Raw genomic sequence first — 27,443 nt, 5'->3', positions numbered from 1 at the left:
TGTTTAGGGTGAGGCCCATAAACATTTTGAACTCCTCCAAATTCAGATCTCTCCACTCAAAAGGACGGGCATAGGATGATTGGGGGTTGTTGGCAATATATTGCTGGGCATACAAATTTGTCTGGTCCACAATAAATTGCAGCATAGTGTCGGGCAAAAACATATGAAAGAAATCAATCTCTGAGAAATTTCGGGTGTTGGTCTGCACACCTGGCAGTGCTGTGAACGGGGGAATAATTGGCGATGCCGAGTTGGAAGGCAGCCATATTGGGTTGGCAAGACCATCTGGCATGTATGTAGAGGCCCTGGCTCTTGGGGGATGTGACACTCCAGTAGTTGGATTGGAATTTCCTGTGCTGGTACTCAGGCGTGATGTGGCAGGACTGGTACTGGGTCTGGGCGTTTGTTCCTGGGGCCTATCGCCGGCGGCAGCGCTGGTACTGGGCATTTGTTCCCGGGGCCTAACGCTGGCGGCAGCGCTGGTACTGGGCCTGGGAATTTGTTCCTGGGGCCTATTGGTGGTGGCAGCGCTGGTACTGGGCCTGGGAATATAATCCTGGTTTCCAGAATGCCGTGCCCTTTTGGGAGGGACCCATTCTTCCTCCGAATCATTTGCCGATTCACTATTTGGTTCAAATGCAGAACTTGAATCCGAATCCGAATTGGAATCTGATGAGAACTCCCCATTGCTCTCATCGGTCATGGAGAGGATCTGGAACGCCTCCTCACTGCTGTATACTCTTTTGGACATGACGCGGTGTGACAGGTGGCAGGTGACGGTCACTGATGGGCTGTGCGATGGGTGGCAGCTGACGTTCACTGATCGGTGATGGTGTGACAGGCGATGGTTACTGATGGGTGACAGGCCACGGACAGTTACTGGTGATGGGTGACGGTCACTAAAAGGTGACAGGTGATCGGTGATGGCTGACGGTCACTGATGGGTGACAGGTGATGGGTAACGAGTGATGGCTGGCGGTCACTGATGGGTGACGGGTGAAGGCTGGCGGTCACTGATGGGTGACGGGTGATGGCTGGCGGTCACTGATGGGTGACGAGTGATGGCTGGCGGTTACTGATTGGTGACGGGTGACAGGTGCACCGCTGATGGTCACTGATTTGTGACGGGTGACAGGTGCACCGCTGATGGTCACTGATTTGTGACGGGTGACAGGTGCACCGCTGGCGGTCACTGATTTGTGACGGGTGACAGGTGCACCGCTGGCGGTCACTGATTTGTGACGGTGACAGGTGCACCGCTGGCGGTCACTGATGGGTGACGGGTGACGGCTGGCGGTCACTGATGGGTGACGGCTGGCGGTCACTGATGGGTGACGGCTGGCGGTCACTGATGGGTGACGGGTGATGGCTGGCGGTCACTGATGGGTGACGGGTGATGGCTGGCGGTCACTGATGGGTGACGGGTGATAGCTGACGGGTGACAGGTGCACCACTGATGGTCCCTGATTTGTGACGGGTGACAGGTGCACCGCTGATGGTCACTGATTTGTGACGGGTGACAGGTGCACCGCTGACGGTCACTGATGGCAGTCCCTTAAGTGACAGGTGCACTTTATTGGGTGACACTGGTGACTGTTGGGTGACAGATGACAATTGGGGGGGGCGATGGGACAGGTGTGGTGTTGGTGCAGACACTACAGAACACAGATCAGTAACTCACTGCTTCTGGCTCTTCTCTCCTCACACTGGAAACGGTGTGTGAGGAGAGAAGAGCTGGTAACAGCTAGTTACCGCTCTGTGTTTACATTTATGATCGGCTGTGAATGGATCACAGCCGATCACGTGGGTAAACAGCCAGCCAATGGCTGTTTACCGGCGTTGGTGACGAGTAGTGTTCCCGGGAACACTCCGCCACCGATGTGCGCATGCGCCGTGCACAATGGGGTGGACCTATCTGTGATCGGCCGTGACTTCATCACGGCCAATCACGTGGTAAACAGCCATGTCCAATGGCTGTTCACCCCCCTCGGTGGCGAGCGGTGTCTCCGTGACACGCCGCCACCGAAGGAACAGGGATACGCACGCACGATCGCGCGCATTCCCTGTTTAAATGGGAGGCCGTCATATGACGCCTTCCCGCAACGAGAGCCGCGCCGCCTGGCCATCAATTGACGGCCGGCGGTCGGCAAGCGGTTAAAGATATTGAAATAGAAATTGAGGGAAGAGATCCTAAACACCAAATTCAAAATAAGTTGCCACAAGAATCAATAAGTCCAGTTTCTGACATTGTACAATTATTTTTACAACAAGGAATATTAAAGAAGGCACAATCGGTGGTAAATAATTGTATTTGACCTATCAAGAATGCTGATGATTCGTAATTCTTTATCAGTTGATTTAAGATTACTGAATAAATGCATTACAAATAACAAACCTATTGTTCCTAATTTAAATTTAATGTCACACATGGATGCCAAGGCCAAAGTATTTTCAGTACTGGAAATCGCCAATAGTCATTTTTCGGTACCATTAACGAAAAACTGTCATTATAAACTTGCCTTCAGCTTTAATAAAGAAACTTATGTATTCACTACAGTAATTCCAGTACTGGAAATTAGTGATGGTTTAGTGCACGAGTGCTTGGAGAAAGTATTATCAAAATTTTCTAGACCAAAATGTATTTTCCAGCATGTGGACAACATTTTGCTGTCTGCACAAAATACAGCGGAACATGTCACTCTCTTGACGGATTTATTTATTCTGTTATGCCGCATACACACGAGCGGACTTTCCGGCGGACTAGGTCCGACGGGATTAGTCCAGCGGACAATCCGATAGTGTGTGGGCTAGTCTGATAGCTTTTCGGGATAAAAATCCGACAGACCTAAAAATAGAACATGTTTCAAATCTGTCTGATGGACTCAAAGTCCGACGGACTAAAATTGGGAAAACTGTTCGTCTGTGTGCTGGTCCGACGGACCAAATACGACGCAAGGGAAGCTATTGGCTACTGGCTATTGAACTTCCTTTTTTAGTCCCGTTTACGTCATCACGTTCAAACCGAACGGACTTATGAATGAACTTAGTCCTATCATGTGTGGCCAAGTCCCTTGGTTCAGGAAGTCCGTCGGACCTAGTAGAAAGTCCGTCGGACCTAGTCCACCGGAAAGTCCGCTCGTGTGTACGCGGCATTACAAACAGCAGGGCTGAAATTGAACACAGAGTCAGTACTGATGTACTTAATGAAAGATGAAGTTAAATTTCTTCATATGCAAATTAGTCATGGACAGAGACCGTTATCACAGGAAAAAGTTAGAAACATTTCTGCTATTCCAATTCCAACATCTTACAAGGCATTTTATCAATTTTTGAGTGAAATTGTTGCAAAGAGTTTTTACAAGAATATGATGATAAAGTTAAACCATTATTTGATTTCTTGAAACAAAAAGATGTTGTGTTTGATCAATGGAGTCAAACCCAAACAGATGCCTTTGAAATGTTGAAAAGGGAGTTACAGAAAGCTCCTTCATTGAATACAATCGAAATTGGAATATCAACGCCTGTTTTATTGTCTACTGATGTATCTGAGAATTCCATCTCAGTGATTTTATCTCAGGTAAAAGATGGTGAATTGGAAATAATAGTTTTTTTTCCAGAGGTTTGACAAATATGGAAAAGACTTGACACAAATATGAAGCAATTGTTAAGTGTTTATTTTGCAGTCAAAGTAACAGAAGAAATTGTGAGATCTAGTAGGATCATATTACAGACACCTTATCTGTCATTAAATTTTTTTTTTTTTCTAATTTGATCTTTATTAAAAAAAAAAAAAATTTGTATATAACATACAAAATCCTTTTAACATACATCCACTTTATTCCTAATCCCTTTCCCCTGCCCCACCCCTCCCCTATCTGTCATTAAAAGTTCTTTTAAAGAAAATTCATTCAGGAGAATTACCATATTTATTGGCGTATAACACGCACTTTTTTCCCCTTAAAATGAGGGGAAAATCGCGGGTGCATGTTATACGCCGATCCCCCCCGCTGATTGTGAGCGGAGCGAGCGTCGGCCGCCGATATACATACATAGCCGAGTGTACTTGGCAAATTCCGCTTACAGTCATGCCCTGTCCCGCCCTATGATGGACATAACACAGGGACTGGGCATGACTGTGAGCGGAGCTAGCGGAACCTAGCCGAGTACACTCGGCTATGTGTGTATATGGGCGGCGCTCGGCTCCACTCAGTCACGCCCAGTCCTGCCATTAGACCTGTGTTATGTCCATCATAGGGCGGGACTGGGTGGGACTATGAGAGGAGCCAAGAAGAGCCGGCCCTGTGTATCTCGGCGCCGGCGGCGCCATTTTCAAACTGCAGTGACACTGACAAGTCACTGCAGTTTAACTGCAGCCTGGGCAAGGCTGCAAATGTCACTGACAAGGCTTGCAGATGGACACTGACAAGGCTGCATGACGATGGCAAGTCTACAAATGTCACTGACAAGGCTTGCAGATGGACACTGACAAGGCTGCAAAAGACACTGGCAAGGCTGCAAATGACACTGACAAGCATGCAGATGGACGCTGTGCAAGGCTGCATTGATAGGCATTTAAATGTAAGTTTTTTTTCCTTAAAATTCTCTCCTAAACTTGGGGTGCGTGTTATACGCCGGCGCGTTATACACCGATAAATACGGTATATGACAAATATTGCCCTTTTTTTAAAACTTTACAATTTAAACCTATACAGGTACATTTGGTAACAGAACATTCTCAGTTAAATGTACTCAGAAAATCTGTAATTTTTAGATATTTTGGTATTTTTAGAAGTGCTGAGCGAAGCTTTGAGCCAGTATTTGTTAATGCTATTAAGGATTGTTCAACGGGTCTTCCTATGTGTTACCCAAAGAATGGTTATGCTATTCAGCAAAAATTCTATAGAAAATGCTGAATTGAAAAATGCTAGAAGTACAGTACAGCACGCATTACTCTGAAATCTTAAAGAGGGGAAGTGAATGGATACAGTTTGCTTCAGTCTTCTGGGGTTGATTTGAAACCTTTCTTTGTGAAAACAAGGTTTTGAATAATGACAAAAAAAAGAAATTGCATCCTGTTATCGTTTAAATACACAGAGTAATAAATTAAGGAGTATAGGTCAGTTTAAAAAAAATAGAGCAAAGTAAGGTAATTAGAAATGTTATTATTAAAATATGTTTTTTATGTCATAATAAAATATTAGAATTGTGGTATGTAAATGAAGGTATATTTTGCATTCATTTAAATTTTCAATAATGATACTGCATTCTATTTTAGGATCTGACTTGTAAGTCACCAAAAGAAAAGAAATTTAATATTTCTAGATCTTCCAGATGAAAACAAAACCTTGAAGTTTAAGAATATCAGTTCTGGGAGAAGAGTTGATAAGAAGAGATTCATTTATTATAATAATTGTTGTCGTTTTAATGTTCAATAAAGTTTTTCCAACTTTACAGAGTGCAGGAAGAAGAAGAAGAAAAAACTTTGATTTCTAATAAGAAAGAAACTTCTAAAACAATTGACTTTTGATTTTTGACTACTGATGAAATAATTTTTCTATCAGATATATTGCAGTTTTAAGATTTATATTCATTTTTATGTAACAGGCCATGTTTATCATATCAAGATGAGATATTTTTTACACATCAATTTTTACAATCATATATAGCGTATTTTCAGAGTTGAAAGGGTTAAACATCCTTACAATTGAGTCATTCTAGTTAGAAGGAACATCTGGTGTTGATTAAGATAACAGTACATTTGTTTAAGTCATATAGATATAGTTAGGACTAACTTTTACATTGTAATATGTTGTTTTGTTTTTTTTGTTCAAATTTTGACAAAGATTATTTGAAAGGGTGTATGGATTATAGATTTATGGTAAACACAATTTGGAGGGAAAATATGAAACATACATTTCTAAAGTGATATCCATACTTCAAAGTATTGTACAACAATGATACATTTATGGATTCTGAAATTAGGGGAATTGCTTTATTTGGTAAAAGAAAAAAGGGTGAAAATATTTTTTATGGTATATGAAGCAAAAGGTTTATGAAGTTCACTTTTCTTTACATGGAATCAAAAGTGAAAATATATTCAAGTCAATTATCTTAAGATCTAAAAGTATGTATGGATATGAATGTGATGCATTTGAGGTATAAATGGATTTAGATAAGAAAATTATAAGATTATTTAATCATTTTGAGAGGGAAATATTAGAAAATCAGAATTTATGAATGGATTGGGTCTCTGAGAATAATGGACTTGGATACATTTAAATATTTATATTTGGATATGGAAAAGTGAAATATATAGACTTCTATATATTTTTTAAGATATATTTTGTTTGAAGCTTCAAATTTCTTGGGAGAGCCCACATATGGCAGTAATTAAGAGTGAGCTGACCTTTCACCTTCCCATCACATGAGAAGAAAGGTCTCACATTTCTTTAGATGCCAGGGGTTTCAAAGTTTTAGTTAAAAATCATGATTTCTTTATATTACAATATTTCTTGATTAAGATATTATTAAGAACATTGCGTTTTAAATGAATAATCTAAATATAGTATTTGATTTAGATGTTAGAAAGGAAACTTGTATATTAAATTAAATGGTTTCATATAGCTTTCCTCTTAGTCCACACCTCGGGAATGTTAGAGACTGAGTGACCCCCACCCTTGTCAGAAAGGTGGGAAGGAAACTGTTCATTGAAAGCCCGGGAATTTCTATAGGACTACAAGTGAAAAACAAACTTTAAGCCAGCCTTTATAGGAAAAAGGTGAGGGTTGGATTTTAGGAGTAGAAAGCTTGTAACAGGAGGGGAGACAGTCAGATTCTGCAGCTTACACTCCACGAGGACACACACATACATCCCAAGACATTTCTGCTACTTTTACACACAGACACATCTGATTTAATCTTCATCTTAAGAATATAATACATTATTAATGATACTTTGACATTGTTTTTGTAATATTTTGATATTTTTATTAAATCAATTTTTGAGTTTTTACATGAAAACTGAACGGATTTTCTTGGAACTTTCCTCATCAATATGAATTATTGAATTATCGTTATTATTACAGTAATGACTCAAATTATTTCAGTTCCCTCCTAAAATTTTATACCAGAGCAGCTTGGTATGGAATTTAGAGAGACTCCTTCACCTGTAGCTTTTTTTTGTGTGGAGCCAAGGATAATGATCTCATGTATTTTTAGGGAAAAGACCATGCTGTGTGTTTTTTTTTTTTTTTTTTTTTTTTTGTGGGGTCCCTGTGTGCTCAATTAGAATTTTTATTTATGTGCATAGGTAACTTAAAAAAAATAACATAAACACAAAATGCTTAAATTAATTAAATGCAACTTCTCCTTTTTACAGAGGCTTACCTTTATATCTACTCCTTTGGTAAATCACCCCTGTTTGGAGATATGCAAGTTTGTAGATATGTGGAATGACAAATCCGATTGAATTTCTGCTCCTGCCTGCTGCTGGAACTAAACACTGTCAGCCTGCAGGCTTCTTTGCCATTCTAGAGAAGCCTCGTATTTATCAGTTTATTCTTAGTGGAAATGCAAATGGATGACATTATTTCCATCTCCACCAAGCACTCAGGCCACCTCTTTATTTTAGCAGCAAATGGGAAGTTGCCTGTACTACTGTTGGAACACAGCATAGCATAGATTATAGCACATACATAATAAATAAATACCAAGGGGAGTGCTGATGAGTGACCGTTCAAGGAAGATCGGCTGGACGTGTCCACGCTGTTCCTGCCAGGAAGTTCGGGCTGTGTTTATGTTGATCTGCTCACTTATATTTGACATCTGGTAAGCAGGATTTTCATAAGGTTCGCTGGAATTTCATACCCTTTGTCACTCCTTATGGTGTTAAGTCTTCAGCTGTGTGGATTCTGCTCACAATAGTTTGCCATCTGGTAAGCAGGTTTTATATGTGGCTTGTAACAAAAGAAACAGGGAGTCCGCGCAAATGGATATAATAGCCTGGGTGGGAAGTGTATTGCTTAATGATAGACTGCTGCCCTCACATACGCTGACTCCACAGAGGGTGGAATGAGCGGAAGATAGTGAAAAAAGAAAAAGTGTGTGAGTGTGACGCTGTCCCAAAGTTGTAAAAGGAAATATCTAGATATATACAATTATATCCAAGGTGTCATGTGTTGTATTCCTTTGAGTGAGATACGGTCATACATATCTCACTCAAAGGAATACAACACATGACACCTTGGATATAATTGTATATATCTAGATATTTCCTTTTACAACTTTGGGACAGCGCCACACTCACACACTTTTTCTTTTTATATGTGGCCTTTAATATCTGGTAAACAGATTCTGTGTAAGGTTCACGTACATTTTTTTCCCATTTAGGGAAAACACACTTTATTGCATGATTGCATGGCACTCACGTAACGATCCTATGTGTGTTTATGACACTGGATGTTTTTATGAATATATATGATTTTGTTTTTTGATGAGTGTTGCACTATTCTCTTCTTTTGAGTTTTTTATGTTATCAGTATTATGCTATGTTTTGCTATATATTTTTGGGTAATCCTTTGTGGATCTGAACACACGGGACGAGTGTGACCTATCCTGTCACATTGGGATCGTTTTCTAAAGGCCCAGGCTGGGTTTTAAGCCACTCGCCGTTTTTGGCTTACTTTCTGGTAAGCATTTCACCACATAGATGTGTTTCATTTGAATCTTCACCCTACAACATATGTACTATTGATGAATTTCACGTCACTCACCTATGATTGTTGGACTTTTTTTTGTATAGGACTATACACTTTCACGATTTTTTATAATACTTTATAGCGCGTTTTTTTTGTTTTTATAGTAAATAAATAGTTAGTTTGAGAAAGGTTGGCCCAAACAAATTGCTTAAAGTGACAGGAAACCTGGAATTCTACTTTAAAGAGGAGCTACATTGCACCACAAACGCAATCTAATTAATTTTTAATATTCAAAGCAAACTCAATTTATTGATCCATGTTTTCGTGCTTTTTTTGTGCTGAGAGATTATTTAAAAAAACGCCCCATAGCATTTCTGGCCATGGCCATCTTGAGGAAAGGCAGATGACTCATGTACCATTTACTTCCTGGAATTCCTCTGCCTGTTGCTCAGGCATGCAGGCAGTAGGGTGTGCTTTGCAAAAAAAATTCCCTCCTGAAGACTTCTGGGATGTATGAACTCATTTCCCTAGGCATGGAAACCAGAAAGTAACTGAAGAAATGTAAAAAAAAAAGTTTTACAAGACCGACCGATTCTGGCTCGTCCTTTCTTCCGAGCACGCGCGTTTGTACTTTGGACTTTTGTCCAACGGACTTGTGTACACACTCTCGGAAAATCCGACAACACACATTTGAAAATTTTAAATCCTGCTATCCAACATTTGTCTGCGGAAAATCCAACGACAATTGTCCGATTGAGCATACACATGGTTGGATTTTCCGCCAACAGCCTATCATCACACATTTCCCGTCAGAAAATCCGATCGTGTGTACGCAGCTTAAGATTAAAGTCCAAATAACCGCTGCAAAAATGTAAACACTTCACATTAAATGTTTAATAAAGTCCAAAGAAGAAAAGGTGTATGATTCCACCCTGGATATAACCCTTTCACCATCACCTCCACATGTGTAGGGTTGGAGAGTAAAAAAAATCCCCCTATAGACCAGACTTACTAGACTGCTCTGGGTAACAGACACGGAACACCTGATCTTGGTTTCAATCCTCTCTGGATAATTAACCACAGGTCCTGTTGCGGCCGGAAGGACGGGTCAAACAATAATGAGCTCATTCACATGGAGAAAGCGAAAACTCCATAGCATAATCCCATTTCAAACTGATTTATTAAATTCAATTCCCCCCTTGTAGGACATACTTACAAAAATGCAAATTCAAACAGGCATATAAATTAAGTGTATAAGGGGAGAGAAACCAGGCTTATTATGAACTCTATAAATGATAATTCAGAAAAATTCAGAAAGCATCAACTCTTATGTGCGATATCACAAAAAATCAGTATAACCAAGAGCAGAGTCGCGCATAACATTTAACATGACATACTAATCATAAGAATATCAGCAAACTATTGATGCAATAAACAGTCCTTATTCTAGGAAAAAATTAAAAGAGGAAAAATAAAAATATATAAGATATATATATATATATATATATATATATATATATCTCCAATATTACACAATCGGTAGAGAAAAACAAGTGCGGAGCTTGAGGTAGTGAAAAGATGTCACACTCCTGAATTCCCAGTCAGAGTTCACAGAAGTATTCCAAATATTCAATATGATATGCACACTGCATGTGACCATCACCAAGAGAAATGCCTGCTTACCGGATAAATTCGACCTGTAAAGAGGTCAAAACGCCTCTGGCTGATTACCCTGCCAGGGCCTTTAAAGCTGCAGTTCCACTCAGCACACCAGGATCCAGCAGTCACTCTATCTTTTGTCCTCACTTACCGGTGTTCACAGATGCTCCACTCAGAAAAAAGGAGGATGCGGCCAGTTTTTTAAAATCGAAATGCCCGCATTTCTGGGACCTCGTGTGTCGCGACGATGTCAGCACGTCGTGCGCCCGACTAGTTTCGTCACAGATTGACGTTGTAGCGTGCCCCAGTGATAGCGCCAACGGGTAGCATGACGGTGTCTCCTACCACCTGCAGCACGGCTTTCCAATGTTAGTGGCATCCCCAAATGGCATGTTCACGTCACTACTGGTCGGCATATATCCCCACCGCCATTCAGGGATACCACTAACATTGGAAAGCCATGCTGCAGGTGCTAGGAGACACCTTTTCCTCTTTGGACTTTGCTAAACATTTAATGTGAAGTGTTTACATTTTTGCAGTGTTTATTTGCACTTTAATCTTACATGCACTTTCATGACAGCACACCCGGAATAGCATGAATGTGTCTGATTATGTAGCGGTGCCTTGATGAATGTTTTGTTTGTTTTATATATAAAAATTGGTGACGCTTTAAAATCCTTTTACAGATTACCAGTTTAGAGTTAAGCTCAATTCACATCCAAGCATGTTGCCTTTGAGCGTTTCTACAGTGCTTTTTAACGTAGTTTTACTGTGATTTTGCTGCAATCCGCGTTTTTTATGCTGTTTTGGGGGGGGGGATTTGTTGTTGGGCAGATTGAAAACTGCAAAATTCAAATTGCAGCTTCTCCATTGAAATCTATTGAACCAAAACAAGCAAAAAAGCACCATTTTGATATAAAAAAGTCCCTGACCCTTTTCAAAAACGCAGAGGCACAAAAAATTCATTGATGTGAACAAGTTCCATAGGAACCCAAGTTAAAAAAAATGTCCTGCATTTCTGCAAGAAGCATGAAAAAATGCATTGGTGTGAATGGAGCCTTACAGAGGAGGTCTAGTGCTAAAATGATTTCCCGCTCTCTCGGATAATTTGTTTTCTGTAGAGTGTCGATATTCGTTATACTGAATCTCAGATCATGTCGAATTCATTCGTTATATCCACTATAATTTCTTTCGTATTAGTTGAAATTCGATATTTATGTATGTATATATATATTCGTGATAGTGATTCGTAGTTTGCAAAGTCGTTTGTTTATTGAATCTATTAACACACACAATGACGATATCTCTTCTCCTCTGCTCAAATACAATACAACACCCTTCTCACTCAGTTCTCAGGAATGCACTTTGCCAGTAATCTAACCTCCAGCACAAAATTAATCAGCTGATTGGACTGTAAGATTTACTTTGAGTTGACCTTTTGTTTCATTGGATCTGTAACAAATTACCGAATCATGTCAAATTCATTCATTATATCCGCTATAATTTATTTCGTATTAGTTGAAATTCATTATTTTTTTATTCGGACATTCGGATGCATCCATATGTCCGAAAGATGCAAAATTCGTCCGAATTCCGATTCATTACAAAACGGATTGCACATATCTAGTCGCTTTGCTGTGGAGCCTCTTTTAGACCAGTGTTAGAGACCACACTATACTGAAGGACCTTGACGAAGCAAAGTGGTTTCCATATATATTTGCAAATGTGTGAAACACGTCTGTTTTTAGCACACATGGTAAACAGTGTAATTTGTTTGTTTTTTTTTGCTGGCTACATAGTTAGTTTGAAAAAAGATACGGTCCATCTAGTTCAACCAAAGAAACAAATAATTCAATAATTAGTTAAATGCACATAGAATACATTTATTGCCATGGTCACTGCTGCATATAAATTAAATTTTTTACAAAGTTTTTATTACAAATGTAATACTCCTCAATTAACTGACAAACATTACATATAATGAGGTACAAAATAGTATAAAACATAGGGGTTGATTTACTAAAACGGTAGAGTGCAAAATCTGCTGCAGCTGTGCATAAAATCCAATCAGCTTTCAGGTTTTTTTGTCAAAGCTTAAGGCTCGGTTCACACTGGGACGACTTGGGATCCGACTTGTCGCCCCTCAAGTCGCCCCAAGTCGCCCCAGAAAGAGATTCACATGAGAGTGAATGGGAGCGTCTTAAATGACACTACTGAAGTCGCTCCGACTTCAGAGCGTACTCCCTGTACTACTTGGATCCGACTTGGTAGGCGACCTGTACCATAGAAATCAATGGAAGTCGCCTCCAAGTCGGATCTCTCTGTAAAGTCAAGCGACTTTGCAGGGAAAACCCCTCCCTCCCCCCCTCCCTCCCAGAGAGCTGATTGGCCACAGGCGAAGTCGCCTGTCATGCAGGCGACTTCAAGTCGCCTTGTAATTTGCTAAAGTCGCGTCGAAGTCGCGTCGAAGTCGCGTCGAAGTCGCGTCGAAGTCGCCGTGCAAAGTCGCGCTGAAGTCGTGTTGCCCCAGTGTGAACCGAGCCTTACTGAACAAGCTGAAGTTAGAAGCTGATTGGCTACCATGCACAGCTGCACCAGATTTTGCACTCTTAGGTTTTAGTAAATCAACCCCATAGTGTGTTTGGGAGCCTTGACTCCAATACCCAACAAAATATATTTTTAGTTATTTTTCTATAAACTTCTAAATGACAAATCTTTCTTCAAGAGACAAAGTCTATTTCTCCCATTGGCTAACATGTTGGATTTATATTTTTCTATAAATCATTTGTAATCCACTGATTTTATAAATTAACATATAAAATAAATAATAAAAAGTAGTGTTTTTTAACTCTCTAACCTGATCCGACCTTTCCATATAGTCATCACACAGGCTGAGAAAGTCGTAATACAAATTATAATAATTCAAATCCTGCATTAGATAAAAAAGTAACACCAAAATAAATTATAGTGCTTTTTCTGTGTGCTTGACCTAAAGCATGTTATTTTTTTTTATTTTTTTTTTACCGAGATGAACAAATATTCTGAGGTCTAAGGAGACAAAAGTTGAACTTTTTGAAAGGGGTGTGTCCCGTTACATCTGGCATAAAAGTAAAATAACATTTCATAAAAAGAACATCATTCCAACAGTCAAACAGTGTTATTTAACACTCTAACCTGATCCGACCTTTCCATGTAGTCATGACACTGGCTGAGAAAGTCTTAATACCAATTATAATTATACAAAACCTGCATTAGATTAAAAAAAAAGTACCACCAAAATAAATCACTGTGCTTTTTTTGTGTGCTTGACCTATAGCATTTTCTTTTTTTTTTTTATGATTGAAATAAATACTGTAAATAAAGAAGAACAAATTGCCGCGTATCTCTAGAAAAGAAGCAGATGGATCGTCTTAGTGATGGTATGCTTTGAATAAGGTGCAAATGCATAAAGTCTTTGAAGCATCTCTTGAATATTTGTTAAAATGTGGATGCAATTTTCCATAACAAAAATATCACGATACATGAATACTCCAGCTCTTGGGGCAAAGTATGATCCATAATCGAAGACAGACTTGCTGAGTATGAAATTTTCGATTTATACATGAAGTTTCAGAGATATGCATTATTTTCCTTTCTTAAATTGGTGATTAATGTGGTAGCTCATATGAATGGCTCTGGAGGAAAAATTTAAACAAAATTATGTATAATCAAACTAATAATTTGTTATTCAACAACCATTTCTAGTTGGTATTTAGAACCAACCCTATTATACAATTATACACTTATCAGGCCATGCAGTAATTTACAGAATTCAACCTAGATTACTATGACAGTTCATTTTGTCTTGGATAGATAGGGAACGATGAGAACTTCTGTCATATTTTTATTGCTGTCTGTGTCTATAGTGAATACTTTTCCCATCACTTCCCAGTACTGTGAGGGAAATTCAAAATGTAACTTTGGTGGAACAAGAGATGCGTGATTGGATTATGAAGGGTGTGAACTGCCAGATTGCCAGGGTTGATGTTAAAGCGGAGTTCCACCCAGAAATGGAACTTACGCTAATGGGATTCCTCCCCCCCTCCGGTGCCACATTTGGCAACTTTCAGGGGGGAAGGGGTAGCAGATACCTGTCAAATCCAGGTATCTGCTCCCACTTTCGAGCATAGATCTCCGCACTTTGTGCGGTGAACTACGCAATGCCCGGCTCCACCTCCTTCCCCCCCACTGTCTTCTGGGAGACACACAGGTCCCAGAAGACAGCAGGGACCATTCAAATCGCGCAGCGCGACTCACACATGTGCAGTAGGAAGGAGGCTGAGAGGGTGAGGACATCATGGGCTCCCTGGACAGGTAAGTGTCCTTATATTAAAAGTCAGCAGCTGCAGTATTTGTAGCTGCTGACTTTTAATTGTTTTTTTCCCAGGGGGAACTCCTCTTTAAGATGGCATTGTCTGTGGATAACAGATGGGGGTTGATTTATTAAAGTGAAAGAGGCTGTTCACAAAGTTGCACTTTGCATGGGAATTTTTCCCAGAGCTTAGTAAATGTGGTAAAAAAATTCACATTGCAAAAAGTACTCAATCATGGCCAAGGAAAATCAAACCGTACTTTTGCTTGCACATGTTTGGATGATAGAAATCAACAGAGCTTCACATCATTATTTTTTCCCATGCAAAAATGAAAATTTCCTTGCAAAGTGAACATCCTATTTGCTTTTAATCAAGCCAATGGTTGGCCCACGCCTCTCTTTTGGGATGGTTATTTCAGTTTAATGTAAATGGCCACTTTCATTTTTTTTATGTAGACCAATTGTCCAGAATGTTTGCACCTTACTGTCCTTGAACAAATGTCCCTTTTTCTTAAAGTGTATGTCCAGGCCTTAGCCATATTTAACCCCAACCTTTTTCTTCCTCTTTAGAACATGTCTCATAATTCTTTTTTTTTTACCTTGTTCCTGTAATAAGAAATAGCTTTTCCTGATGCCAACTTGGCAGCATACCAGTGATGGGCTCCGCCTCTCTTTCACTCCCTCAGGACCAGTAAATAGCATAAATTAAAGGCCTAGTTAGGCCCCACCCCATTCTTCTTTTTTCCCTCATACCGCCACGCACCAGTGAAGAGCAACCAGTACTATGTCTCCACCTCTGCGCCGGCAGGGTTGAGCCTCTCCCAGTTCGAAGTCCCAGCTTGGGAACCCCTTCCGTGGGTCTTGATGGGGTCCTGCAGTGTTTCCTCTTTAGGAACAAAATCTGCCAGTAAGTGTCTGGGGGCTGAGACCAGTTAGTTCATTCATTTCACTCCTTTAGTCCCTTGTATTTCACAGGGCTGCCTATCTATTTTTGTTTTTCTTTTCTGTCTCCCTATATGTTTCCCTTTTTTTTTTCCTTGATCTTTTCCTTTTCTGTGCCTTCTTTGGCTCAATTTTTTGATTGTTTGCCATTTTGATTGCTTTATCCTGTGCTGTACTGTTCTGTGCTGTACTGTTTTCTCTGTGCTGGAGGCGCTGTTGATGACATCAGGCTGCGCTGGTCTGCACATGCACACTGGCTGACGGGAGTACCGACCGCCATTTTTCTTTTGGGAAAAGCTGCCCTCTTGTTAATAATGAGGGTCAGAGTCACAGGGTAGAGCTATAGATCTCCAGGGATGATTAAAAGGGGCTCAAACAGCCCTGGAGGTTTGGTCAGGCAGAGTATCCTTTGCCTGGCTCTGGATCGTTCCTCCCTCTGCTTCCTGGGACAGGCAAGCTTTCCTTCAATGCCCCCTGCTGTTGGTTTCAGTTATGGCACAAAAAACAAAACAAAAACGGTGTTTGTATATATGTGTGTATGCACATTTTCGTATGTGCATGTATGGGCATAATTTATTTCCATTGACAAAGTCACGTGTGGTGTGACGTAATGCGTAGGGAGGAGCTTAGTGACGTCACTTCTGGTCACGGCCGTTACACAGAAGTCTCTTTGTTTGGCACATGTTTTTCTGCTGATGGGGTTTTGGCCACTTTTTAAACTGTTATGCCTATATTTTTAAATTAAATGCTAGTTTTTTACTACTTCACTATGGAGTCTCTTTTCTTCTACCCTTTATCCCTGGAGAAAACTTTTTAAAAAGAGCTGGTTGTGGAACTCGGTGTCTGTGGAGAATCTAGCCTGGAGATTGCTGTGACCATCTGTTCAAGATCCACCCAAGGAGGAGGAAAAGGACATCGTTTGATCTGGTGATGCACAACTAGACCCACTTGGGGTCTTCCCTTGAGGTGAGAGGCTAGTACTTACAGTGTGTGGATTGGAGAAAGGATTCCTATAAGTTATTATCTGTATTAGAAATCTTTCTTTTCCTTGATGTATATACCCTATAAAGACTAATTGCTTAGCAACTGAAGATTCATCTGTCAACTTTATGAACGTTATTATTTTGATGTCATTTTTATTGCATTATTTTGTACAGCTAGTTTTTTGGAGTTACATCAGCCATTTTGGTGAATTTGATGTTATTGCACCAGTTTGCACATTAATGAATGTATATTGTCATTAGCACTCTATCATTTAGCATTTTATATCTGTTCAAGATTGTTTTTGGGGTACTCAGGAATAGTACCAGCACTTTATTAACATATTTTTAAAGAGATATTTAGCGCTGTTTCATTACTTATCACGGCGTATTTTGGTGCTGGCAACACTACAGAAGTCAGCTGCTTTATAGTTATCTTTTGCACTTCAGCACTTTACTATATATTTTGTTTACACGTTTTAGCGGCGCATTAGTACCTCACATTTAAAATTTTGCAAACATGACGACTGATAAGGGATGCTTGAGAACCTAGCCTGCTCCAGGATGATCTCTACCTTGTGGAGTGTGAGAAGGCACTTTATTAACAACATCTATGTCAAAATCTGGAACAAGTTTTTGTGTTATTTCTCAGCAGGGCGAGATATTGATACTACTGCGCCTCCGGTGACAGCTGTTCTGGACTTCTTGTAAACCAGATTAGACATGAGCCTTAGCTTATATTCCTTGAGATTGCAAGTGTTGACTAGGTCTGCAATAACAAGGCTTAAATGTCCTGGAAATCCTTTCGTTTGCACAAATTTTGAGGACAGTCAGGAGGTTTTGACCACCACGAAAGAGGATCTTTCCCAGTGGAATCTATCAGTATTACTGGATTTTATATCAGTTCGACCATTTGCTCCAACAGAACAGTGTTCAGTTTGTGACATTACCTACTAGGCTGTATCTATCGCAAGATCTTCAAGCAGAAGGATGTCTGAGATTCAAGCTCGGAGAGCTTTAGAAAAAGATATTGTTTTCTTTCCAGAAGGAGTAGACTTGTGTCGGGTAGATCATCTTGTATCAGGGCTAAGGACAGCCCTCCATCTAACAGTCATCTGGGCATTGCCTAACTTCCCAGAGGATCACTCAGGAGGGTCACACAAATTGAACGTGTCCAAAACTTCAAAGAAGTTCCTATCCACAATTGCGCTTCAGATCATGTAATAAGCCTTTAATCTTTCCAGCTGGAATTCATCAGGGAAAAGAGGCTACCTCCTGGATTCTAGTAGACTTGGTCGTGCATATAGGGCAAGGGGTCATGAACCTCCTTCAGCAGTGGATACATACTCTCCCAGAGCGGTTTCGGTCTCTTGGGCTGCACATTCAAAAGGCATCCATAGAATCCATCTGCTGGGAAGTATTATGGTTGCCCCAGGATACCTTTTCAAGTGTTACGGAGTAGATCTGGGTGCCATTAGTGGACTGCGGAAGAAGGACTGTTCCGTCTTTTGTCCCATTCTAATTAAAATTTAATTTGAAAAGTAGAACCCATCCTGTTAGCTAGTTAGTTATCACTAGTATGCTACCATGTTGGCGTCAGGAAAAACTGAAAATTGTATCAAATGCCGTAATTTTCCTTTCCTGACGCCAATCCATGGCAGCATACGGACCCACACTTGTATGTTTCGGTATGTAGCTAATTACAAAGAATGGGGTGGGGCCTAACTAGGCCTTTAATTTATGCTTTTCACTGGTCCTGAAGGAGTGGAAGAGAGGCGGAGCCTATCACTAGTATGCTGCCACGGATTTGCGTCAGGAAATGAAAATAAGTATTTGATACAATTTTTTGTTTTATTGTTCCCGTGAAACCAGGCTTGTAGAAAGTTGTAGAGGCAACTTCTGGAACCATAGTTCCAACTAATATATACAAGCTCCTAGGGCTACTTCTACCAAAAGCCCTTTTCTTCAGTGGCGGCCCGTCCATAGGGGGCGCACCGGCGCTGCCCCCCCCGGCTAGTCACCATGAAAAAATGTAAAAAAATTACAAAATTTAAAAAAAATAAAAAAGTCCTTTTAAGCGCACTGTGTACGGGCGTCGGACACAGTGCACTATGGGTAGCATGACATTTATGCAATCACGTGATTGCCTGCAAGACTCCACATTTGCAGGGTTTTGTGAGTCATTGCGGTGCAACACTTCCATTCTGCAGACATTCCCCTTGCTGTGGGGTTTTCTATTGGCAGGTGGGCGGTGCTTTCCCCGGGCAGCAGTGTCACTTCCGGGTTCTGTGCCAGTGGGAAATCGTAACCCTGACCCCGCAGCTCCGTGGATGGAGAAGCCACACTGCCAAAAGTACTATCTATCTGCCTATAATGTGATGATCTGACACCCTGTCTGTAGCAGCATGAAGCCTGTGATCGGACTGAAGGTGGAGGGAGGGGGGAGGATGTCCTGCTTCACCTCTGCCCTCAGCTATTCACTCGCGATCAGACAGTGACATGTGCCTGGCAGGAGAGGAGAGGAGGGGGGCGACTGCTGATTGGAGCAAATGCTTCTCCCATTCACCACTAAATCCCTCTCTCATCTGTCTGTCCATTCTATCTATCCATCCCTCCCACCCAATATCTATCTATCTATCTATCCCTCTCACCCAGTGTCTGTCTGTCTGTCGGCCCTATTGCGGGCGAGTGATGGGGGGGGGGTTGGGTGTTTCTGAGACAAGTCAGCAACATTGCTTTCCTGGAACATGAATCGGTGGGGTTGATTTACGAAAGCTGCATAGAAACCAACTAAAGTTCTGCATAGAAACCAATCGGCTTCCAGGTTTTATTGCCAAAACGTAATTGAACAAGCTGAAGTTAGAAGCTGATTGGCTACCCTGCACAGATACACCAGATTCTAAGTGCACCAGTTTTAGTAAATCCCCCTTATAGTGTGCATATAAATTGGAACGGGACAATTTGCAGAATTGGTGAAGTTCCTGTAGTCCAGCAGCTAAGGCTGACAACTCTGGTTTTTGTGTAGCAAAAGCCTTGTGTTGTCTGCCCAAACAGGATTTTAGAAGTTCACCTAAAATCAATGTTCAAGGCAACAGGTATTTTTCTGTACTTGAAGTGCTTTTAAACACATTAAAAGCAGAGAAATGTGCATGCATTGGATAGATGTACTATATATGCTTTTATTTAACTTTACAAATATTGATATAAATGCTGGGTTATGTTCCTGACACTCACTAGACCCAGGGAAGCTACTTGGATGATTGGCAAAAGGTCTTGATTAATAAAGAAAAGGTCCAATTAAATGTCACTAACTACTAATATAAAAGGTAATACACATTGGGACAAGGAAATTGCTTGAACAGTGAAAACCAAGAGTAGAGGCCAATGGAGAGCACTGCCGCACTGCCAAAGCAGTGGAGCTCTAATAAAAGTCCTCTAGAGCAATGTTTCTCAACTCCAGTCCTCAACTATCCCCAGCAGGTCATGTTTTCAGGATTTCCCTCAGATGAAACGGCTGTGGTAATAACTAAGAGAGTTAAACTGATCAAATCACCTGTGCCAAATAATGGAGCATGAAACATTGCTCTAGAGGAGGTAAGGTTTAGATTTAAAAGAGGTAAAATATTTTCTTACCCTATAGCTTGTTGCGCCAGGCAGAACGCTCACTCCTCCAACGTGTTCATATGGTGGCTTGAGAGTGAAAGCACGGCGGAGCTTTAGGCACATATCGGTTTTCAAAGACTAGAAATGGGAAAGAGTAAATTAATTACACAAAATCCACTGATTTGTTTATTATTACAGTACATGTAAACCCAGACTAAAGGACATTTAGCTTGCACTCTGTAATAAACAATTGCTATTTTTTTAAATAATTTAAGAAAAATGCTTTTTTTGCTGCAGGGTCACCATATATTATTTTAATAAAAGCTGAAGATTTAAATACATTGACAATTTTGTTTAAACTTGCTTTAACATGTTACATTTTATATGAGATTTCAGTGATTAGGTTTACATATAAGCTAGCATTGAAGATGTCTGCATGCCTCCCCTGCTTCTCTCCATAACCAAAACATGAATGGATACACAATGAATATAAGATGGTGCACCTACTACTAAAGATCATATCACTTCATAGATTTTTGGTTGGCTCTGTATATATATAATAGAACATCAGCATGTCTCAGTTCCTATTCTCCTTTATTAACTAGAATGGCACTCACCAGGATTATACACACAGGGATGCACAAGATGGCCAAGATAGACATAACAATGATGGCTACTGCATAGCCGGGAAAAGAATTCTCAGTAGGGGGAAAGGTTGCACCAGGCACATCTGAAATATTAAGAGGAAAAAAAGATCAAACCAAAATGATTGAGTAGTCATTAAAAATCCCCATTGTAGGATTTATTGTTTTTTAATGTGATCAGCATTGTTAATGCCCCTTATTATACCAACTTCCATCTTCTCCACATCACCAATGGTTTCAGATCACATCTTCAACTAACAAATAGCTTAGTGACAAATGCAGAGTATATATACACACTGTATGTATGTATGTATGTGTGTGTGTGTGTGTGTGTGTGTGTATGTATGTATGTATGTATGTATGTATATGTATATATATATATGTATGTATGTATGTGTGTGTGTGTGTGTGTGTGTGTATGTATGTATGTATGTATGTATGTATATATATATATATATATATATATATATATATATATATAATATATATATATATATATACACACACAATACCTACTCCCCGCAAAATAGATCCACCCCAGCAACAAAAGGTCTCCCAGCAGCCAGCATCAATTGACTCCTCACTCAATAGTAGGCCCTTCCCAGCAACAATAGATCCCCTCCAGCAGCCAGGAATAGACCCTCCAGCACCCCCCAGCCATTACATACATTCAGTGCCAGAGGTGCCTGAACTGCGTTCCCCCACATTCCCGCTTCAAAAAAAACCCCTGTAATATATATATGTGGAGAAGTGGAGACCCACTTCTATATGACATGAAGAATTAAATAAAGCAGGAGCAAGAAGATCTGTGCTTCATCCCTTCTATCGGTGGATTGTATAATAAGAAGTATCTGGGAGCCCGCTGCATGTTTTTTGCACAGAGTACTAACGAATGGAGTGCATGCGGCTCACCATTTTTTTTCGCATGGTGCCATGAAGTCTAGAACATACTGAATATTGATTGTTCATGTTACATGGCTGTAAGTGTCAAATCACTGGGGTAGAGATTTTAAAACAGCAATATATATGGGTGACAGATGATGTTTATGACCGCCACTTTCATTCAGAGATGGTTGTTCCAGTTTGATGTTGATGGGCTGTGCAAGGCAGCCAATCAGCTCCTAACTTCAGCTTCAGCTTGTAGACTTTCACAAAAAAGAAAAAAAAACCCTGGAAGCTGATTGGTTTCTATGCAGAGCTACACCAGATTTTGCATTCTCCATTTTTAGTAAATCAACCTCTGTGACTGTATATTGTAATAAAACAAGGTGTTTTCATTAACGTTTACATCTGCCATCTGCCAGGAGGTTGTAGCCATCTTTTACCCATTTCATTTACATTTATGCAACAGGCAGTCGGTATCTGTGTGCAGACGCCCACCATTTTCTTGAAATCATAGGGAGATTAAACTATATTGGACTAGAAGGAATTGAATAAAAACTGCAAGTAATATTATTGCAGTTGCCTTAACTTCATTTTCATACATCAAAGTCAGCCACGTCAGGTAGACCCATACATACCTAAAGTAAAAAATGTCCTTAAAGGGGTACAGACAGCAAAACAATAAGCTTTTTCATCAACCCCTGCTTAGTTTTGGTGTTAGACATATTGTATCACCTATCAAGTGACACAGCATGGTATTCAGGCACTTACAAATTGATTGAGGATCCAAGGTCAGATTGTAGTTCTGCAGAATGTTTTGGTTATTCACAATCTGTTGAGCCACTGCGGTAGATGTTGTGGCGCCTTGAGGAAATATCATTTCTACCTTACTAATTACTGATCCTGGCCTGTATATGAGAGAACATAATACAAATTAGTTTGGCTAGGAAATCCAGCTTCTACATGACACATAAATAGTATACTGACCTTTTACACGAAAAAAGGGACACATAAAACTGCTACTGATCTCCCCTAGTCTACCCACAACAGACCATATTTGGACATGATTCTTTACAATACTTGAAAGATGGGGTAGTTGTATGAAAACGGGAAGGTAAGCATTCCAAAACATGTACAGCTAGTGCCAGATTGGATATACTAAAGCAGCCTTTTTCATCCAGGGTGCCTTCAAGTTTCTTCAGGGGTGCCATGGCAAAATACCTAAAAATTGCCCAAAAATTGTATACAAGCCAGTGGGTGGATCAAGCCTGCCTTTTAGTTATACAAAGCCGCAGGCTTTCATTGTATACAAGTACAACCTTCCAGCAGCTGCTGTCTTAACCCCTTCACGCCTAAGGGTAATACAAATCGAAATGCCTAAGCCCAATTTTGTGACTTTGACATGTGTTAACCACTTGCTGACCGCCTCACGACGATATACGTCGGCAGAATGGCACAGGCAGGCAGAATCACGTACCCGTACGTGATCTGCCTCCTGCGGGCGGGGGTCCGATCGGACCCCCTCGCTGCCCGAGGCGGTCGGCTTTTGTCCAGCGGTGATCGGAGGTGAGGGGGAGGCCATCCATTCGTGGCCCCCCCTCGCGATCGCCGGCGGCCAATGAAATCATTCCTATGCTGCTGTATGGTAAACAGCAGCAAAGGAAATGATGTCATCTCTCCTCGGCTCGGCGGTTTCCATTCCGGCGCCCAGGAGAGAAGACTGTAATGTGAGTGAAAACACACACACACACACAGTAGAACATGCCAGGCACACAATACACCCCCGACCCCCCCCCCCCCCCTGTCACACTGACACCAAGCATTTTTTTTTTTTCTGATTACTGCATGGTGTCAGTTTGTGACAGTTAGTGTGTTAGGGCAGTTAGTGTTAGCCCCCTTTAGGTCTAGGGTACCCCACTAACCCCCCCAATAAAGTTTTAACCCCTTGATCACTCCCTGTCGCCAGTGTCACTAAGCGATCATTTTTCTGATCGCTGTATTAGTGTCGCTGGTGAGGCTAGTTAGGGAGGTAAATATTTAGGTTCACCGTCAGCGTTTTATAGCGTCAGGGACCCCCATATACTACCGAATAAAGGTTTTAACCCCTTGATTGCCCCCTAGTTAACCCTTTCACCACTGATCACCATATAACTGTTACGGGTGACGCTGGTTAGTTCGTTTATTTTTTATAGTGTCAGGGCACCCGCCGTTTATTACCGAATAAAAGTTTAGCCCCCTGATCGCCCGGCGGTGATATGCGTCGCCCCAGGCAGCGTCAGATTAGCGCCAGTACCGCTAACACCCACGCACGCAGCATACGCCTCCCTTAGTGGTATAGTATCTGAACGGATCAATATATGATCCGATCAGATCTATACTAGCGTCCCCAGCAGTTTAAGGTTCCCAAAAACGCAGTGTTAGCGGGATCAGACCAGATACCTGCTAGCACCTGCGTTTTGCCCATCCGCCCCGCCCAGCCCAGCCCACCCCACCCAAATGCAGTATCGATCGATCACTGTCACTTACAAAACACTAAACGCATAACTGCAGCGTTCGCAGAGTCAGGCCTGATCCCTGCGATCGCTAACAGTTTTTTTGGTAGCGTTTTGGTGAACTGGCAAGCACCAGCCCCAGGCAGCGTCAGGTTAGCGCCAGTACCGCTAACACCCACGCACGCACCGCACACCTCCCTTAGTGGTATAGTATCTGATCGGATCAATATCTGATCTGATCAGATCTATACTAGCGTCCCCAGCAGTTTAGGGTTCCCAAAAACGCAGTGTTAGCGGGATCAGCCCAGATACTTGCTAGCACCTGCGTTTTGCCCCTCTGCCCGGCCCGGCCCAGCCCACCCAAGTGCAGTATCGATCGATCACTGACAGGCCTGATCCCTGCGATCGCTAACAGTTTTTTTGGTAGTGTTTTGGTGAACTGGCAAGCACCAGCGGCCTAGTACACCCCGGTCATAGTCAAACCAGCACTGCAGTAACACTTGGTGACGTGGCGAGTCCCATAAGTGCAGTTCAAGCTGGTGAGGTGGCAAGCACAAGTAGTGTCCCGCTGCCACCAAGAAGAAGACAAACACAGGCCTGTCATGCCCATAACGCCCTTCCTGCTGCATTCGCCAATCCTAATTGGGAACCCACCACTTCTGCAGCGCCCGTAATTCCCCCATTCACATCCCCAACCAAATGCAGTCGGCTGCATGAGAGGCAATTTCTATATGTCCTCCCGAGTACCCCTACCCAACGAACCCCCCAAAAAAGATGTTGTGTCTGCAGCAAGCGCGGATATAGGCGTGACACGCGCTATTATTGTCCCTCCTGTCCTGATAATCCTGGTCTTTGCATTGGTGAATGTTTTGAACGCTACCATTCATTAGTTGAGTATTAGCGTAGGGTACAGCATTGAACAGACTAGGCACACTTTCACAGGGTCTCCCAAGATGCCATCGCATTTTGAGAGACCCGAACCTGGAACCGGTTACAGTTATAAAAGTTAGTTACAAAAAAAAGTGTAAAAAAAAATAAAAAAATAATATATAAAATTTTAAAAAATAGTTGTCGTTTTATTGTTCTCTCTCTCTATTCTCTCTCTATTGTTCTGCTCTTTTTTACTGTATTCTATTCTGCAATGTTTTATTGTTATTATGTTTTATCATGTTTGCTTTTCAGGTATGCAATTTTTTATACTTTACCGTTTACTGTGCTTTATTGTTAACCATTTTTTTGTCTTCAGGTACGCCATTCACAACTTTAGTGGTTATACCAGAATGATGCCTGCAGGTGTAGGTATCATCTTGGTATCATTCTTTTCAGCCAGCGGTTGGCTTTCATGTAAAAACAATGCTAGTGGCTAATTAGCCTTTAGACTGCTTTTACAAGCAGTGGGAGGGAATGCCCCCCCCCCCCCCACTGTCTTCCGTGTTTTTCTCTGGCTCTCCTGTCTCAACAGGGAACCTGAGAATGCAGCTGGTGATTCAGCCAGCTGACCATAGAGCTGATCAGAGACCAGAGTGGCTCCAAACATCTCTATGGCCTAAGAAACAGGAAGCTACGAGCATTTCATGACTTAGATTTCGCCGGATGTAAGCAGCGCCATTGGGAAATTGGGAAAGCATTTTATCACACCGATCTTGGTGTCGTCAGATGCTTTGAGGGCAGAGGAGAGATCTAGGGTCTAATAGACCCCAATTTTTTCAAAAAAGAGTACCTGTCACTACCTATTGCTATCATAGGGGATATTTACATTCCCTGAGATAACAATAAAAATGATTTAAAAAAAAAAAAAATGAAAGGAACAGTTTAAAAATAAGATAAAAAAAGCAAAAAAAAAAAAAGGAAAAAAAAAAAAAGCACCCCTGTCGCCCCCTGCTCTCGCGCTAAGGCGAACGCAAGCGTCGGGTCTGGCGTCAAATGTAAACAGCAATTGCACCATGCATGTGAGGTATCACCGCGAAGGTCAGATCGAGGGCAGTAATTTTAGCAGTAGACCTCCTCTGTAAATCTAAAGTGGTAACCTGTAAAGGCTTTTAAAGGCTTTTAAAAATGTATTTATTTTGTTGCCACTGCACGTTTGCAGTGGCAACGTGGAAAGTTTTGGAAAGTAGACACCCCAAGCTATTTGCTGAGAGGTATAGTGAGTATTTTGCAGACCTCACTTTTTGTCACAAAGTTTTGAAAATTGAAAAAAGAAAAAAAAATGTTTTTTCTTGTCTTTCTTTATTTTCAAAAACAAATGAGAGCTGCAAAATACTCACCATGCCTCTCAGCAAATAGCTTGGGGTGTCTACTTTCCAAAATGGGGTCATTTGGGGGGGGGGGGTTTGTGCCATCTGGGCATTTTATGGCCTTCAAAACTGTGATAGGTAGTGAGGAGTGAAATCAAAAATTTACACCCTTAGAAATCCTGAAGGCGGTGATTGGTTTTCGGGGCCCCGTACGCGGATAGGCTCCCAAAAAGTCCCACACATGTGGTATCCCCGTAATCAGGAGAAGCAGCTGAATGTATTTTGGGGTGCAATTCCACATATGCCCATGGCCTGTGTGAGCAATATATCATTTAGTGACAACTTTTTGTAATTTTTTTTTTTTTTTTGTCATTATTCAATCACTTGGGACAAAAAAAATTAATATTCAATGGGTTCAACATGCCTCTCAGCAATTTCCTTGGGGTGTCTACTTTCCAAAATGGGGTCATTTGGGGGGTTTTGTACTGCCCTGCCATTTTAGCACCTCAAGAAATGACATAGGCAGTCATAAACTAAAAGCTGTGTAAATTCCAGAAAATGTACCCTAGTTTGTAGACGCTATAACTTTTGCGCAAACCAATAAATATATGCTTATTGACATTTTTTTTACCAAAGACATGTGGCCGAATACATTTTGGCCTAAATGTATGACTAAAATTGAGTTTATTGGATTTTTTTTATAACAAAAAGTAGAAAATATCATTTTTTTTTCAAAATTTTCGGTCTTTTTCCGTTTATAGCGCAAAAAATAAAAACCGCAGAGGTGATCAAATACCATCAAAAGAAAGCTCTATTTGTGGGAAGAAAAGGACGTAAATTTCGTTTGGGTACAGCATTGCATGACCGCGCAATTAGCAGTTAAAGCGATGCAGTGCCAAATTGTAAAAAGTGCTCTGGTCAGGAAGGGGGTAAATCCTTCTGGGGCTGAAGTGGTTA

The 27,443-nt window shown here is 41.1% G+C and overlaps 1 protein-coding gene across 1 annotated transcript in view; it reads right to left on the bottom strand.

Moving 5' to 3' along the window:
- Positions 1-12,213: 12,213 nt before the first annotated feature.
- LOC141131546 (uncharacterized) overlaps positions 12,214-27,443 on the bottom strand; it is an 88,694-nt gene continuing 73,464 nt past the window's right edge. Inside the window, exons 17-20 of the mRNA XM_073618929.1 lie at positions 22,529-22,665; positions 20,849-20,961; positions 20,262-20,369; positions 12,214-14,029 (exon numbers count right to left, since the gene is read on the bottom strand). Of these exons, the coding sequence (XP_073475030.1) occupies positions 14,003-14,029; positions 20,262-20,369; positions 20,849-20,961; positions 22,529-22,665 (385 nt within the window). The 3' untranslated portion in view covers positions 12,214-14,002. The remainder of the gene's footprint in view (positions 14,030-20,261; positions 20,370-20,848; positions 20,962-22,528; positions 22,666-27,443) is intronic.

The sequence above is a fragment of the Aquarana catesbeiana genome, linkage group LG03 (genome assembly GCF_042186555.1).
Source record: "Aquarana catesbeiana isolate 2022-GZ linkage group LG03, ASM4218655v1, whole genome shotgun sequence".
Taxonomy (NCBI): domain Eukaryota; kingdom Metazoa; phylum Chordata; class Amphibia; order Anura; family Ranidae; genus Aquarana; species Aquarana catesbeiana.
This window is presented reverse-complemented; position numbering and strand designations above follow the sequence as displayed.